An 18,735-nucleotide genomic window follows, 5' to 3' on the forward strand; every position below is an offset into this window, starting at 1 on the left:
GAGAGTCTCAGGCACTATGAGGTAAAATCAAAAACTGAGCAGCTAGATTGTCACCATTTGACTTGGTATCAAAACTTAAAACTAGAAGTGAGTTTTTTTTTTTTTTTTAAATGTACTCAAATAGTGAGATATTTGTGAAATAGACTCTCAGTTACAGCCTAACTTTATACCTTGATGATGTCCCAGAAAAGCTCAAAGTCTTACAAGTCACTGTGTATAAAAATAGACTCTTCTGATGGGAAACAAAGCTGTGAAATCATGAAATGTATCCAATGAATCAGGCCGTAGCCTCCTCTGTCTCCATCCAGCGTAGAGAGATTATTTATGGACATTTTATTCAAATGACTTTTTTATAATCAGGACCTTGGTACTTTCGGTCTTCTGAAATATAAGTTAGTCATCTGTTTGCTCAACCAGCTCAAGGACGAGGAGCTGACAGCATATTGATCCGCAGGTATTACTCCTCTTCATTGAACCAAAGCTGCACAAGACCAGAGCCAAGGTGAGACCATCCATCAGGGAAACAGTGATCAGGAGACATAAATCTCTACATCCAAGTGTCTGTCAATCTGCCTGTGCATGTCCCTCCTCCTCCTGCCAGGAATGACTGTGTATAAGAGTGATGAAAGCATTCAGATCCTTTACCTGAGAGAAACTACCAACAACACAGTCTAAAATACAGCTTGATTCCTGCACTGCACTTTGTATAAAAAAAAACAAAACAAAACAAACTTATTCTTACCAGGAAATTCTTTCAGCAGAACTACCCAATGCAAGAAACTGTCCGTGATCAGTGATACATAACCATACATGAGCTCATTTTTTCAATTAGAACTTATGCACTGCTGAAAGGATGAGTTTATAAATTAATCTATTTTTTAACTTTTATTCCACCTGGAAATTCACTTTAGTTAGAAAATAAATCAATTATCTGCGGTAGCAGCAATACAGAGTCACAAACACAAAAAAAATACACCTACACAACATATTGAGATTACAACATCCCAAGTTCAAACACCACAGATATGCCTTTTTATGTTTGGTAAGGCTCAACTCCTTCTTGGTGCTGTAGTGAGCAATGACTAAATAATACAAAACAGGTTTCACATCTGATATATTGTCTTTTCTTTCATTAACCCCCCTTCATTTTTTCATATGTGTCAGTAATTAATCAAATATTCATTTTGAAATTGGTCAGCTAAAATTCACTTGACAGTGTCAGTTACATGGTGGACACCGATATAGCAAATCTTTTTTTTTTTTTTGAATCACCTTTTTTTCCAAGTAAGTTGCAAAAATCTTAAATATTGTAAGTAGGAGGTGCTTGTTCATGTCTCAAAAGACAAGTTGTGATGTTTTTGTCATCCCAACATTTACAATATATATAGTGCTGAACAGATTTATTAGACCACAGGTTGTAAAAATGAAAAGAAAAAATACAAAGAGAATGTTAAAAACAAAACCAACAAAACAAAAAACAAAAATATAGTAAGAATTTGGGGTGGCCAATCATGGAGGGGCCATGGCCACCCCTGACCATCTCTGGAGCCACTACTGTCATCCACACAGTTTTAAAATCCGACAGAGTAGAAGAAATTTTCTGAAACTAATCAGAAGTGTCGCTCTCACTGAGCAGTTAATGTCAGTCAAACCTCAAAAGTGTAACAGAAGCTATAATGCTCGATGAAATATAGCCTTCACTTATTTACATTCCGTGTCTGAGTCTCGTTGTGTCCCTTCTCTTTCTCGGACGCTCCAGCTGATGGATAGTCTCTGACATTTGTGGACAGTCTGCAGAGTGAAGTCACCAGTATGCTCCAAAGCAGCGGTTATATATCACTTCAGCGTCAGATCCCAAAGCTTCTCAGAGAGATGAGAGGGAGAAGCGTCCGCGCGCAGCCTGTGGATGAGAGCGCGCGCTGCTGATGAGCGCGAGACAGAAGGGGGGAGTTCAGTTTGGGTTGATGCGATCGGGGACACACGAAGAGGAGCTTTACACGGACTTTTTGTCGCTTTTGGTCGCTCATACGCATGAAACACGGTCGTTGTTTGCGGGAAAGTGTCCTGCGATCAGGGATGAAGTGACAGAGGTCGTAGACGAGCAGCTCTGGCGCGCATACACAAACTGACCCGACAGGTTCGACCCCGTGGTCCCGGTCAGGACCGGAACAAACATGAAGTCCACAAGTCAGGACCAGAGTTTGTCTGACTCCAGAGAGCTGGACAGATCCTATGACCTGCTCACAGGTAATACATTTATTTCTTCTTTACTAAACAGATTAAATATCCACGATATGTTCTTGATTTGTAGCAGTTTTCTGACCTGACCCCGAAAAGTTTTCTTTGGGTTGTTAAACTTAAAACAGCTACTTGTACATTTATCAATACAGGAAGGATACACCACAATCTCTTTTCATCTTCTGTCTCTTCCAGCTCGCTTCCAGTGCGTACAAATCTAACTGTTGTCTTGTTTCTCTGAACAACAAATCTGCCTCATTACCAGTGTTACTCAGAAACTTGATTTCACTGACTGATGATCTCACATTACACCACTGGAAATACTCGGAATAGCCTTTAATCTGTAAAGAAACGGAGGGGCTGAAAAGAAAAGGGAGCTGCTTGGATTGTGTTTGATGATGGATTGTTTCTGTTGTGATGAAGTGAGTACGCATCATTTTCAAATGAATTAAAGGTCGTGTGTAGAATATTAAACATCTCTAGGCTGCAAGAAATAATGCTTTAATGACATCTGCTGATAAATTAATGCAGTCTGCAAGTGAGAGAGGAAAGGGTGGAATAAGGTAGGCGGTGTTCTTTATAAAGGACTTATCAATATTGAAAATAACATTTTAAATATTAATTAATCACTCACTTGGCTTAAAAATCCGTATTGTTGCTTGTCCAATAGGATCTCTTTCTCACATTAGTTGAGAAAATACAAAATAATCAACTTTAAGGCCTGACTTTCAGGTGATTAGAAATTGTTATCGGCAGCTGTAAATGCACTGATTGTGGTCAGGGCTGGTGTTCTTGCTGAGTTTTATTTAGCACAAAGACTTAGATACACTTAAAACTTAAAAATAGATAAATAGAAATTAATTGTTGAATAAAAAAACAAAAAAGTTTAAATTTGACTAGAAGGAGCTAGGGATGGGTACTTAATTAGGTACTTTATAGGTGCAGACCAAATTCCATCTGTAATACCAAGTAGCAATTCACGCAAAATTTAAAGGTACCATGTGTGGGAACCGAAACACATCTTTACATCCACATCCTAAACACAGCATTGCAAGTTAACACATTGATGAATAAATATTTTAACTTGGAAAACTTTACTAATTTTTTTTTATTTATTACCACATAAACACACAAAAAAGTACTGAAAATTGGTACTGTTGAGTACTGATACCAATTGCCAGGTACTGGGCACTGGTACCATGTTGTTTCAAATATGAAAGGTACTCATCCCTAAAAAGTGCACAGAAGTATTATCTCTGTTTCCTTCTGAGACATCCCACCTTGTCACTCACACACCTAGAGATGGGTACCTTTCACATTTGAAACAATACAGTAACAATGCCTGGTACCTGGCAATCAGTACCGGTACTCAACAGTACCAATTTTCGGTACTTTTTTGTAGTTATGTGGTAAAAAATATCAATTTCTTTAACAAGAATATATATATATATATATATATATATATATATATATATATATATATATATATATATATATATATATATATATATATATTTAATTTAACATATATATTCTTCAGTATATACCCTTGCAATGCTGTGTTTATGTCCATAATGGAAAATCGTTTATTCTTTCACTTCCTCACAGTCAGAAGGGTGTGTTTAGGTACCTAGACGTGGCACCTTTTAATTTTACATGAATCGGTACTTTTGAAAGAATTCGGTCGGTACCTTTAAAAGTACCTGATTCTGTTCCCATCCCTACACACACCTCATTCTTGATGCTCTGTCATTTTTTGTGACAACTACCCAAAATAGTCTCTTCTTTAAAGCATGACTTGATAAATGTTTAAAAATAGCTGCTCTCAGCACTGCTCTTGTTTAGTCTGAAGCAGGTTATAGGTTTGGACAGCTGAACAGATGCTTCAGAGATGAAGGTTGATTTATTTACTGCTGATGGTGGTTGTGGGCACAATAGACGGTGTGATACTCATTCAGCAGCAGGTTAACCAAACATTGAGCAGGTGCATGAACACTGAGGCTTCAGGGGGCAGTGGAGAGACACAAACAGAGCGTTTTATTAAAGAGTCAAGCTCTGGGGCACAGTGAGTTCAACAGCCTGAGGCACTCACTGTGTAAATGCAGCCTTACTGTACACTTCTTTTGTTATTTCAAACAAACACCCTGCGCTTGTTGCTAATACGATGATGAAGGCAAAAGCAACGCTAATAGCAGAAAAAAACATCATGTACACTTCAAAGATTTATCAGCTTCATAAAAGCACAATGAGACGGAGCAGAGGGGTCTTCATGTACAACATCTCAGCTGTACAGCTGCAGAAACCTCATGTTGTTTACTCCTAACACTGTTCATACATTATGGATAGTGGCTGTTTTTCAAGTCATCACTTTCTACACTACACTTCACATGTTACTATGACCCTCACTGACCGACTGCTGCACTGCAGCTGTACTCAGATGTCAACTGGAAATGATGTTTCATTTGTTTTCTCAAAGACAAAGCTCATACAGAGAGAAGACTGTAAAGGTTTAGAGCAAGAAAGTTTGACTGACTTAAAAGTTCGACTGACTCTGATTCAGAGCAGTAAACACTCAGCTTAGCTGAAAATCATTGGTGTGGCAAACTATGAGATATTGTCAAACACAAAATCTTCCCTTGATTTTTTTGCAGTCAGATTTGACACTCATTGTGATTAGTTTTTGGTAATGCAAAGAAAGGGTGTTTCTCTAATGTGCTGTCAACCATCGGGTCTGACACATCCCTCTCATAGTGGTCTCTTAGGTATTGAAAATTATTTCAGAGTATTGTCTGTCTGGGTGTTGATGGTCTTGTTTGCCTTTATCAGTCAAATGAAGGCATTAGTATCAATCCCAGTCTTTTTCAAAAGCAGTTAAAAACTCACTTTGGGCCTCACATCAGATTAAAGAATGCTTAGTTTGTCTAAGATAAACTAAGATAAAGTGGAAAAGCTAAGCTAAGAATAAATACTTAAAGCAGCTAACCCACTCCATTACTAAAACCACAAACAGTTAGCTTCACTTTAAAGAGAAAAGTATAAAAAGTTTACGGTACATCAGAACTGCCAACACTTGGACAAGGTTATTTTACCTTGGTATAAGACTCAAAGATCTGAACTAAGTTTGAGTATGAAAACTGTTTGCTAAGTGCTACATTAAAACTGGAAACAGTTAGCCTCGCGTAGCTCAAGACCTGAAACATCCGGTCTACATTAACATCATGGTTGGAAACAATTATTTTAGCTTTGCTTAGAAACTGCAAACAGTTAGCCGACATGCTTAGTGTAAAAATTGTAATAGAGTGATTTGTCCTTGGAGGTCCGAGTGAAACTAAATCTACAACCTGGTCTTATTCTGTCTTATACCATCTTATGGTGTGCTACAAAGACCCAGAGCCATTAAATTCTCTTTGTCTACTCTAACACATGGTAAATTTATCAAAGTCTCTTTAGCTTGTTGGGGGCTGCGTGGTGGTACAGTGGTTAGTGCTGTTGTCTTACAGCAGGAAGGTCACCAGTTTGAATCCCGGCTCAAACAAGGTGGGCCCCTCTGTGTGGCCTCTGCATGTTCTGCAAAAACATGCTCGTCAAGCTAACTGGTGATTCTAATTTACCTGTAGATGTAAGTATAAAAGGTTGTTAGTCTCTGTGTGTCAGCCCTGTGATTGACTGGCAACCAGTCCAGCCTCTTCCCCAAAGACAGCTGGGATAGGCTCCAGCAACACGGACCTTGGGCAGTAAAATATAAATGATAATTGTTCAGCTCAAAAAATTAATTTAACCATCATGAGTTTAAAAAAAAGATAATATGCAAAACATGGGCTTCAGTATCCTGGGTCTTGTAGTTTGTCCCCTATGAACTGCAACAAGAAACCTGACATCGGCTGTGTTCCAAATCGTGTACTTCTGCACTCACATTCACCACTTTGAGTGCATAAGTGCATTCACAACGAATGCAGAACAGAAAAGAAAACATACCATGAATGGCTGGAGCATTCACTATGGTCAAAAAGTTGAGCGTGGAGCGCTTTACATAACTCACATTATCAACGATTGCCATATTGGCTACGTAGAGGAAGGGGTGGTAATGGTTTAATGTTGGGTGATGGTTGTAATTGGTGAAAAGCAGAATAACACTTGTGAAGGGTTGTGAAATGTGATTGTCATTTGTTTGATTTGGGACAACAGTACCCTGTAAGTTTTTGTGCACTGCCCTAGTAAGTGCATAGTGTACGTAGTGCACTTCATGTTAGGGTCCTTACTAGGGATGTTCTGATCACGTTTTTTTGCTCCTGATCCGATCCCAATTTTTTTATTTTGAGTATCTGCCGATCCCAATATTTACTGATCCGATCTTTCAACAATTTATTAAGAAAAAGGATAAGAAATAAACTCCTACAAGTTATCCTTTGAGTTTTTTTTTATTTAATTCAAATGAAGGTATCATTCTATCCAACATGGATATAGCTTTTTTTCTCCACTTAGTGCAGCATTGGATCAACGAAATAAAGATAAAGCTTCTCAGTGGTGCACCATAAGATAACCTTGTATGTGTGTGACAATAAGGTTGCAATTTCTTGTTTGCAATTTTGTTGTACTTGTTCTAATGACAAATAAAGTTCTATTCTAAAATGAATGATGTGCTATTATACACATTTTAATTAAAAACAAGAACTAAGGCCCCAGGCTTTTTCCGATTCCCCTTCTTCCGATCTCCGATAGTTAAAAAAATGACGTGGTCAGCCCTGATTCTGATCACGTGATCGGATCAGGACATCCCTAGTCCTTACGGCACTACGCGATTTGAGACACAGCCACAGACTTATTGAAACCTTCTTCTTACAGTCACCAGGAGCAGTTTCTCTGAGTTTGTGATTACTCCACATGAAGTAAATTACATTGGGGTGAACTGTTTTGGTGCGGGAGTTCACCCTGTAGAGACACATAGGGCTGTGGCAAAGCAGCAGCAGTGAAGTCTGTTTGGCGTGTTGGTAATGAGAACAGGCTTAGACTTAAGAGCCAGCTCCTTAGACAAAAAAAACAGTTTACATCTCACAACTGTGAAATGACCTGAGAATAGAGAGGAGCCATTATAAAGTTACAGCGTTTTTTTTTTGTTTTTTTTAACCAGCTGCTTATTTCAGTTGTCACTGTGCTGACAGGAATTTGTAGTGTAAATGAATTTTGTTTCAGTTTTTCAGTCCCAAAGCATAAACAAAATTTTAAATAAATGTTCTTCCTGCCTTTTCTCTGTGTGTGTGTGTGTGTGTGTGCGTGCGCCTGTGTGAGTTAATACTTTCATAAATATCATTCATATCGTTGTAAAGGCTCATGGGTATTTTGCTCTAATGCATGGCACTCTGTTACAGATAAGATAAATATTTTATTCATGTAACATAATTACATGGCAGATTTTAAAGCAAAGCCCTTCAGCAGCAGATAGACGTCATTTTCAATGTGCCAAGTGGATTTGGCTGTGGTCTGGACTCATGCTTTAAGATCAATGTTGTGTAACAAAACACCAAAGCTGATTCTACAGAAGTGATGAAGTGACGTCTCCCTGTGTGTGGGTTCACAGGAGGTGAAATGAATTCATGTTGTAAACCTCTGACAGCTTTACCTGAAACCTCATTATGTAAGTTTTAAGGGGAGGGTTGTGTAAATTGTCATATTTTGTGTGCGTGTGTCTGGTTTGAATGAGATGATGTCTGTAATCTGGAGCGTGTCCCTTCGAGGATTATTGTAAGAACGGAGGCTGTTGCCCGGGCAACATTAGCTTACAAACACTCATTTGGCTCTGTGTGACCCTGCTTGAGCTAGCATGACCCTGCAAGCAAACACAAGATGTTCCCATTCAACCAGAGTGATTCTGTTTTCTAAGATCATGACAAAACGAATCACAGTGAACAAGATTTCCATTTGACAATATTCCTTATTTATTTGGGCTCACTCGTTCATTCAAGCTCGTGGCCAAAATGGAGACTTGGTTAAAGTTTTTGTTGTCATTGATATTTTCACAGTGCTCCATCCAGCTCTGAGTTTTATCCGAGAATGGTGCTTTATTTTTTGAGGATTTTTTTTTACAATGTAAATGTCCTGACTTTTATTAAAACAACCTTACCTTTAATCTACTTCATTTCTTGATGGCAGGAACATTCCCCCTGACTTGTCAGAAGCTGATTGATTGGTGTGGCAGCCTGGAATTCTGAGTGTATTGGAAAGACGTAACAATTTCCACCAGGAGAGACAGGCTGCAAATCCTTACCTGTGCTTGTTTCCATAAAAACAAACCTCGGTACAGTGCAGAGTCAGCCAAAGCACGGCTAGCTAAGATGCTACAACTCACAAAGCTAATCTTCCAGACGAAACCATTTCTTAGCTAAATTGAGTGTTTTGAAGGTATTATTAAATGGTGTTTTAAACACTGTAAAAAATCGGTGTTAAAACAAGGAAGTAAATGAAGAGCAACAATAAAGAACCATAGGATTCATAACTGTAAAAAAAAATGACATAGCAAGTATATTAAACAACTGTAAATCCAGAAACTGAAAAAATCTTCTCATTTTTTTAAGTGATTATGTACAGAACACACACATTTTTACAGTTCTTTTTTAAGTTGCACTAGACAGAAAATAGCGTAATATCAAAGCTGTCAATATCTTCTAAGAGTAATGAAATGGTTTAAAGTAATTTACTGTTAACATATGATGATACTCTGCTGTCAAATTTTCAGCTACCGTCTTCAGTAGATCATCTTCACAACAGAACGGCAATTCCCGTTATATCCAGTGGCGGCTACTGGTCAGTCAAGGAGGGGAAGCTCATTTTTTTCCGGCCTACATCATAAATTTGTTTATTTAACCAAACTTAAATTCTACCCTCCTTTCCTTTTCAAGGAAATGATCTTGACCCTATCGTACCAGCCAGGTGTTTTTTCCAGGGATTTTACCAGTGTTCTCTCGACGCTCGTCGTTTTTAAGGAAAGGTTAACTCGCTGGGGATCGATAAAGCCTCCGGATCAGTCCAGAACAACTGAATGTAAAACTCAGAAGATTCTCCGGTGGAGGGTTAAACTTTAAGATCGCTGACTGGCTCATTTTACTGTCAATCAAAAAGGGATTCGGCCTCAGACAGATCATCCAATCATCATGCAGAAGCCCAGCGTCCAGGCCAGCCCACTGCCTCATAGACCCCCAGAGATGCTGAGCGCCCGAGGGCGGGACAAAGCCCAGCTTTTATCCAATGACAGTCCAGTTTCCACAGTGACAACTCTTCGCTTCCCCGCTGAAGTCAGAAGACGCTCAGTGTCCGACTGTGTTAAAGCGCTGAAACGCTGCGGGGATTAATAACTTTTTTTTTTTTTTTTTTTTCTGTAAATCTTTTAAACATTAAATACGTACCTGGATAAACCATTCCCAACCTTTCTGTCCATCATAGTTTTTCATTTGAATATTCTTTTATAGCACCACAACATGTTTTCATATGAGAAGAAAATGCAGTAAAAATGGTTTTCTTGTCTACCTGAACTTTATATTTTTCAGGAATTATATTGCAAAGTATAAATTCTAAAATATAAACAGCTGTATAACTGTGTAACGTCATGTTAGGGTTACCTTAGTCCTTGGAGCCAGGGGCTTTCATCACACCAGGTGTGGCTGGCTCCGAGGCTAATTGGATGATACTTGGATTTGTAGCAATTTTTCTTTTGGGTGTGTTTCATGGATTTTACATTTTCATTGTTTTTACATAGTATTATTGATGAATCTATTGTTAATGCACTTGTTAGGCTTTTTACAACTTTTCAATCAGTGTTTCGAAGTTTGGCCTTACCATTGTGACTTGCTGAATGCTGCTAAGTGGTCATGGTGGGTTAAGATGAGCTAAGAATTCTTATTTTGTCTTGGTGTCAATAAGGTAAAATTTTATCAATGAGACCTGTTATATTTAATAAAGTGTCTTGTATATAAATAAAGATTGATTGATTGATTGATCTTTAAACCATTTTCGACTATTGTGTTAATTTTAATAATGGTATTAATCTGAAGTTGCAGCCTGTTTTTACTGAATGAAAACCATTTTGGTCACTAAGGAGAGAGGAACTATCACTCCATCAAAATAAATTGAATATGGTCAGCCAAACCTTTAAGGGTGCAAGTCTAAGACCTGGCCTAAAATTTCAAATGAAGAGTAAGAAGCTCTGTTGACTTTGTGTTGCTGCCTCTCACATTTTATCAGCCACCATGTACGTCTTTTGTGTCTTACATGTTTGCACAAGTGGATCTGTTGTGATGAGACAAGAGCCAGTAAATGCTACTGACTGCACAGACATGTATATTGATCCCTCTCAGTCACAGTCACCCTGAGGGTCTGCAGGGCTGAGGAGAAGCTGCTGAAATCACTGCTGAGTCAGTCAAACTCTTCAACGTGCATCTTGTACTTTGGGACTATTAAAGGTTATGTAACACATCAAGCTGCTCTAGAAACATGGAGTGACCTCACAGAGGTCACAGATCGAGGGTTTGGGTTAGGAGCATGTTGCTTTTTGTCATAACCCTACATGAAGAACAATGTTCATAAAATCCTTCATTTTGAATATCTTACGTAACTAATACAATCAGCTGGTACAGTGCAGCTCAGCTAAACTCTGGCAAACCATTCAGTCTATCATCAAACAACCCCACCCTGTTTTTTTGTTGGATTATCCTGTAAGCATGTCACATAACTCAGCTGTCCTGAGAAAGCATGTCTGTAACTTTAAAGCATCTGTGATTGAAGGCCTGCTTGAATAGCAGCCACAAAACAAGAAAAAACAGACAGAATGCGATTTTTTTTTTTTTTTTTTTGCCTCTTGAGATTGGATCAGAATTTAAAAGAAAAGGTATTCCTGCTTTTTTTTTAATAGAAGAGATGTTAGTGTCATGGTCTATGGCTGTGACTGTATGAAGAAGCTGGTTTTACGTAGGGCTGTGCAGCTGCTGTCATGTTGAGACGGTTTGACATGTCCAACATAAAAGCAATTACTCTTGAACAGCTGTAAACTTAAGTATATACCTGCCCTTTTTGGCATTTTATTTATTTATTTATTTATTTTTATTTATTTTATTATTTCTATTTTTAGCTGTGGTTTTTGAGATTGCTTTACTCTGCTCAGTGTTTGTGTCCCTCACTCTTTTTCTCTTCTCTCTGACTCGGGGGTCTGTAACAGTTGTGTGTAACCTGAACAAAGTGCAGCACTGCCCTCTAGTGAAAAAAAGGACACACACGTCTTAGTATGAATAAATAATGAAAAACAATAAAACGACCCACTGAACATCAGATTTATTTGAACTAGTATATAAAAGATAGATTCCAGAGAAGATTATTAAACCTGTTTGTTTAAAGGTTTTCAGCATTTCAACATTAAGTTGCTTGAGCTTTGTCAGTTTCTGTCGTCCCAAACCTTTGTGTTTCATTTGGGTCAATATAATCTGCAGAGTGCAGAGGTTTACACACCTGATATAGGACAAATGTTTGTCCAGTAGAAAGATATAAAAAAATATTATAACAAAACAAATGTCTCATAATGATTCAGTTTTTATTTAAAAAGCACCTTACCAAAAGCAAGTGAGCATGAATGTCTCATCATTTCACTTACGAGTAAACGGGTCTGTTTCAGGGCTGAACAATTAATCGAGTATAAACCGACATCGCAATTTTCAAATCGCAGAGTCTGCAATTTAAAAAAATGAAATTTAAAAAAAGTTTCATGTACACATACCTTCAGTCTATTTCATTTCATCACAACATGCAGTCCTAGCCTTTATACTATAGAATGATATAGAATGATTTTATTAATTGTTTTTGTAAATAATGCAAAAGATACCCCCCCTCCATAAAAAATAAATAAAAAATAAAATAAAATAAAATAAATAAATAAATAAAATTGCATGCTAAATTGCAATCTCAATATTGGTTAAAAAAAAATTGCAATCAGATTATTTTCCAAAACCATTCAGCCTTAGTCTGTTTGTCTTTGTTTTACTGAACTAAATGACCTGACTCAGTCGTTGGTGTTTCGTGTCCCTCAGAGGGTCTGTTGGATTGTTGCAGCACTCTGTAGCATTCAGCATAGATCTAAACCAGTTTTCAGGGTGAGCTGTGGGCCTACAATGATTTTTCAAACATGTGAGACCTGTACACTCGTTTACACTGAAGGTGCTCTCTGTCCTTTCTCTGTGTAGTCTGATAGTTTTGTCTGTTTTCTTAAATTAATGGAACGGGTTGTTTTCTAGCCAGAAGGTCAGCTGTAACACTGCCAAAACCTGGAAGCAGGATATGAAGTCTGATATTAGTTATTGTCCATTAGCTTCAAACTCAGGGCAGCATGTTTCAGGTAAATCCAGGGGCTGGTGTTCCTAGCTCAACTTTACTTTGAGTCTAAATCAATGTTCAGCATTTCATTAGTTGGTTTATCCATCTATCCGTCTACAAAAATCTTATAAATCACCAAATCTATGAGTTAATAAAACAATCTGAAAACCGGGAACACTGAACCTGATAAAATCTGGACACATAATCCTCCTCAGAGTGTGTTTCTGTCTCTAACTGAGCCCTGACGCTGGACGCTCTGATGGGTCACACTGATTCAAAGGCAGTCAGCTGACTAAACTACAAAGTTTCATATAGAAGTCATTCAAAGTAGTGGTGTGTAGCTTGACCTGTGATTTAACCTCCTGCTCTCTGATGTAGGTCATACGTTCTGAATCTAATCTCTGCTGTGATTGGTTGTTTCCAGGTAATCCTCCATCCAAACCTCATAAAAAGAGCATAAAGCAGCGCTTCCTCAAACTGATCCCCTGCTATCGCTCCAGCTCCAGCTCTTCAGTTAATGAAAGCAAGTAACACAACACACAGCGCTTCATCATCATCATCATCATCATCACCGACCTTTATCACGGCAGAAAACTTAAATCATATCAAGTGTTTTCTCTTGTTTTCAGTAAAATGTCTTTTTAGACTTGATATGAGCCCCTTTCACCTGACCAGTCCAGAAAAAATGAGATAGACCGATAGAGATAGACCGATATGGATTTTTCCAGGCTGATACTGATACAGATTATTTGTAGTTAAGGAGGCCGATAACCAATATTTGAAGCCGATATTAATTTGCAGTCAAAGTGCAAATATTAGTGTCAAAATACCTTTGAGCATGAGTTTATTAAACAGCTCCCAGGCTTAGCAGCATATTTTATAAAGTTAAATGAAAACTTAAAATAATAAATAGATAAAGTTTTCTTCTGTAGATAAAGTTTTCCAAAATTTCAATGTAACTGCAATAACTGTAACAACTGTACTGCTGATTGGCTGTTTCCCGAGCCATGGCTCTGCTTGTAACCAATCAGATGGTGCTGTGGGTGGGACAGTGCTGGGACTGAGTAGTGACTGCAGACAGCGCAGTGGCTGCATCAGAGCCACAAAACGCAGTTTTGAATTTGTTTCTTATCGGCTGTTGGATTAAAAAAAGGCCAATGCTGATATGCTTCAAAATGCCAAATCGGTCTATCCCTTTGCTAAACTGCCTGTAACAAGTAAACAAATCTGCCAGCGGGGTAAGAGAAATGTGCTAGTCAAGATTAGAATAATGTCTTGATACAAGCACATTTCTCTTACCCCACTGGCAGATTTGTTTACTTGTTACAGGCAGTTTAGACCTCATTTTGTCTTTATATAACTTGAAATAAGACATTTTTCTGGACCGGTCAGGTGAAAGGGGCTCATATCAAGTCTAAAAAGACATCTTTCCCGAAAATAAGACAAAAACACACAGATTTTGTTTTTGTGCAGTATTTCTACTCATCATATGAATCCAGTTGTGAAGAAAAAAAATTCTCTAAACATTGTCGTAATGTTTTCATGGAACAAATCACCCAAAAACATCACGGACCCTCTGGTGCATCCCTTTTAAATCTTATGTTTTCTCCCCATGCAGAAAGTTTGACAGATGATGGCGAACTGGCAACACTAAGTTACAGACCGGAGGGCATCGACCGTCTGGTGCAGCAGACCAGCTTCAGCAGGAAAGAGCTGCAGGTTCTCTACCGTGGATTCAAAAATGTCAGTCAGAGACCTCTACAGCTGATCTACCTCTCTTTAAAATCCCTGTGAAATAACTTTTCATGTTTGTTACTGGCGGATTGTTTAGATTATGTGAAATAATAAAAAAAAAGGTTCTTTGTCTGTGTTTCATCCCTCAGGAGTGTCCCAGTGGTGTGGTGAACGAAGAGACTTTTAAAACCATCTACTCACAGTTTTTCCCTCAGGGAGGTCAGTCCTTAATGCACTCAAACAAACGTGTGGTTTTAATGTGAAATCTGTTAACTCTATGAAACTCTATGCATCAGATGCTATTCGCAGACTCCTTAAAAAATAGGCTTTTTGCACTTTTTGAAAGTTGTCACACTCAGCTTTTTGCAGAGGGACACACACACTCATCATTTCCCCCTTTACTGTCTCAGCAGGAGCACAACAGAGCTTCAACAGGGCTGTAAATCATTTTATTAAAATAACTACTCAAAAAAAACTTATAAATCTCATGAAAATCAACACTTGCTCACAAGTTAGCATACTGCAAACCAACAGTTAGAGGTGAATCTATACTGCAGCTAGACACCAGGGGGAGCCCTTACAGTTCTGGTTGGGGACCTGTTCTGTTTGTGGTTTATACAGTCTTAAGTCAAAAAAACAACTCTTATTAGATTAATGAAACACATTCATATATATATATATATATATATATATATATATATATATATATATATATATATATATATATATATATATATATATATATATATATATATTTTACAGCGGCTTGGTTTTTGTCACTGTTTGGACGCAGTGACAGATCATTGTTTCTAAACCATCAGTGTTCTGAGTTTTTGTCCAGCTCCTTAAATGAACATCTAAATATCAAACATTTCACATTTTTTTCTCCTTCTTCCAGATTCCAGCATGTACGCACACTTCCTGTTTGAAGCTTTTGACACTCACAACAACGGAGCGGTCAACTTTGAGGTGACTTTCGCCTGCTGTCACTCTGCTGTTCAGACTTCCTCCTGTTTTGTATTTTTTCCGCCGTAATTTCCTGTCCCTTTGTGTTTGTTCTCTTTGAGCCCTTTGATGGAAAATCTAAGCCTTACAAAATTTGAGCCATCTTTAAGGAATGCTTCCTCTTACTTAGTTTGATTTATCCCAACTCTTAATCTTTAGGTAAACTTGGTTGTATGGTATCCCCTAAAACACATCCCAGATTGTAGTGGAGAGGACTATGAAGACAAAACATGATCATCTATATAAGCCCAAAGTTTTAATCTTTATTGAATTTAGTAACAGGACTAAAACAACTGTATCTATACTGACCTCAGTTATGACTCAGTGTTTTTATTCTACTGTAGGACTTTGTTTTGAGCCTGTCCATCATACTGAGAGGCTCTGTCACTGATAAACTGAACTGGGCCTTTAATCTGTACGACCTGAACAAAGACGGCTGCATCACCAGAGAGGTACCTGGGCAAATTTCTCTTCCTCTAAAATTGTAGGAAGAATTTTTTTATGTCACTCTAATTTGTTCTGTTTTCTTTCCTCCGTCTCTCCGTGTAGGAGATGACAGATATCATGAACTCCATCTACGATATGATGGGGAAATATACCTACCCAAACATAAAGGATGGTGCTGCAAAGGATCATGTTGACAATTTCTTTCAGGTAAACTCTTAAATCTCTCAGGTATACACTGTAAAAATCTCTGCTTCAGTTTCATTTATTTTCTGCGTGTTTTGTTTTGACTTTATAAATGAACTGTGCAGAGTTTTGGACTGCTAGCAGTGCCTTAAAGGTCCCATATTCTGCTCCTTTTCTGCAGTTTAATATGGATCATTGATGTCTTCATGAAATGGTAGTAACATGTTTCGGTCCAAAAAGCCAATAAATCAAGCACAGCAGCATTGTTTCCAGGCTCTCATAGCCCCTCTGTTCAGAACGCTCTGATTTAGTGGGCGTGGCCTTCATATGTAAATGAGCCACCGCTGATACCGCCCCGCTCTTCAGCGTCACTGAGAGTGCACTCTGAGTGCACAATGTTTAGAAAACAACGAAGCTCGTTTACCACAACATTACAGGCTAAAACGACAGGCTAACCGCAGCTAAAGTTAGCATCCTGAAGCTAACACAGAGAAAGGGGGGACACTGAGGGAAAGCTCTTACATCAGCTCCACGGCACACAGCATTTAAAATACTCACATTTCCAGGGTCTGAGGTTTGTTGGTGGATGGTTGGTAATGCGCTCGATTCAGGACCAGTCTATTCACTAGCCCTCTGTTGTTCTGTCCAAAGTTAGAAAAGCAGTCAGCAGTGAAGTGACTAGCACACACATGCACAGTTTTATTGAGTGTAGCTGGAACATTTCCTTGATAAATGAACTCTAGCCACTTAGTCTTGTCTTCTTTTGAGATGGGAAGCTTGTGCATGGAACTATGTGGCTGTTTACAGCCAAAAACAGAGCAGTGATGGTTCTTTAACTTTGGCATACTCGTCCCTGCTGCTGGAGAGATTTCACTCCAGCAGCAGGGACGGGAGTGGGTGGGGAGGGGGTTCAGGGGTATCTGCTCCGGTGGACCAATCAGGTTTTAGGTCAGGATTTTACATTCACAAGCACTACTAAGTACAGGTTTTGTCATTAAATATCACATTTTGTGGGCATGGAGGAAAGCCAAAGACCCACAAATTTCACTGAAAGACTTAATAAAGTGATTTTTGCAGAACATGGGACCTTTAAAGCAGTTTCTCCATCTGTGTTAAAGATGAAGAGATGCGTCACAACAAAAAGGAGCACCTCACAGTAACCCTTTCATACACTGGTACCTTTTATTTTTCAGAAAATGGACAAAAACAAGGATGGGGTGGTGACTATCGAGGAGTTCTTGGAGACATGTCAAAAGGTCTTCTGCGTTGATAATGTCTTACGAGTTTATAAAAAACATGTTTTTTTCTACTTCCTGCAGCTCTGTTGGGACTTAACTATGTTTCATTGTTTCTCTCTCCAGGATCAAAACATCATGCAGTCCATGCACATGTTTGATAACGTGATCTAAGGCTCTGGTGGACACATACTCAGTTTTTCCTCCTGCCTGGAGCTCATCTGCAGTTTTCAGCCCTGAACCAGAGTGGACAGTGTTTGTAGGGTCCCAGAACACCAAGATATCCGTCCCTGAAACCACCTCTTTCTGTTATCTGGGAATATAAAAGGATCAGCGTTTGGTATAGGTCTTATATCATGATTGAATAAGCTGTGCAGATCAGTTTGAAGCCACGTACTCAGTGTGTGAGGGAAGCAGCTCTGTAACAATGTTGATAACGAACCAGAAAGAGAGAGAATTCACTTCATGAAAACTTTACACCATCATGTTTTTCTGTAATGCATGAATAAATTTGAAGACACGTGAAAGAAAGTGTATAATGCTGAACACGTCTTTGAGTACTCCAACCTTCCTGTGATCACAGCTGTACTACAATGATGGGATGGCTCTATGTGAGAGGTGAAGATTAAAATGAAGCAATAATATAACAGTACCAGAATAAACTCAGCTCTGTCCTCTACTGTTTCTTCTTACACTGTCTGCATGATGTGTCTGATTTGACTGGACTACAAATGTGAAATGTAAGTCGTCATAGATCTTCTACATGGTCATGAAACTAAGAAGATAAATATGAATGAAACAACAGAGTTGTTGTGCATTTTATTTTGTTATTGAGCGTATCCAGAGCCGTCGCGTGGGCTGTGCAAACTGTGCACCTCCACAGGGCCTTGCGCCTCTAGGGGGCCTTGCGCCTGCAATCCTGCTGTTTTTTTTATTTCCAATTTGCTTTAGATAAAATGTACTCTTTAGGTCATGTTTAATCGTTTACCTTTAATATGATTTGGTGACCTTTTTAAATTATTATTTGTATTTCTCTGTGAAGCACTTTGAATTTCCTTGTTGCTAAATTGTGCTATAAAAAAACTTTGCCTTGCAGTAGCGTGCACAGACTGTTTGAAGGGCAGGGGCAAAAATAAAAAAAAGGCACATATGGCACGTTCTCAGCCAATAAGTTCTATGTGTTCTGAAAGGCACTTCAGCCACTCAAGAGGGCAGTTTAATGTGTTTTGCCAAAGAGGAGGGCAGTTTAGCACATGTTTTGGCTCTCATGAGGGCAATTACGCACGTTCTTCAACATGTGAGGCCCCTCAGGAACTTTGTTGAAGTGTCAGCTTTCTTGTTTGTTTCATGTTCAAACTAAATCCTGGCACAATTTCTCACCCTGTAGAGTAAGGTATCAACAAACATAGATGCTGAACCACATGGCACTGTAGTCCTTGGGGCTGGAGCAGACAAATGACAAATGATTTTAAATTCTAAAAACTTCAGAGAACTTTTCGCGGGCAGTCACTTTTTTTGTCAATGAATCCCAAACTACAAACACTAT

At 38.5% G+C, this 18,735-nt stretch overlaps 1 protein-coding gene across 1 annotated transcript; it reads left to right on the forward strand.

Annotated features, from left to right (window-relative positions):
• Positions 1-1,827: 1,827 nt before the first annotated feature.
• Positions 1,828-18,032, forward strand: LOC141805259 (A-type potassium channel modulatory protein KCNIP2-like). Its single transcript, XM_074690198.1, has 9 exons — positions 1,828-2,247; positions 13,010-13,112; positions 14,208-14,328; positions 14,469-14,538; positions 15,218-15,288; positions 15,669-15,776; positions 15,874-15,978; positions 17,148-17,210; positions 17,316-18,032. Exons 1-9 carry the CDS (start codon positions 2,175-2,177, stop codon positions 17,361-17,363), a joined length of 762 nt encoding a protein of 253 aa, XP_074546299.1. The 5' UTR covers positions 1,828-2,174; the 3' UTR covers positions 17,364-18,032.
• The last annotated feature ends 703 nt before the right edge of the window (positions 18,033-18,735 follow it).

The sequence above is a fragment of the Halichoeres trimaculatus genome, unplaced genomic scaffold, assembly GCF_033239565.1.
Source record: "Halichoeres trimaculatus isolate MK-OKI-2021-1 unplaced genomic scaffold, fHalTri1.1 fHalTri1_scaffold_2, whole genome shotgun sequence".
Classification (NCBI taxonomy): Eukaryota; Metazoa; Chordata; class Actinopteri; order Labriformes; family Labridae; genus Halichoeres; species Halichoeres trimaculatus.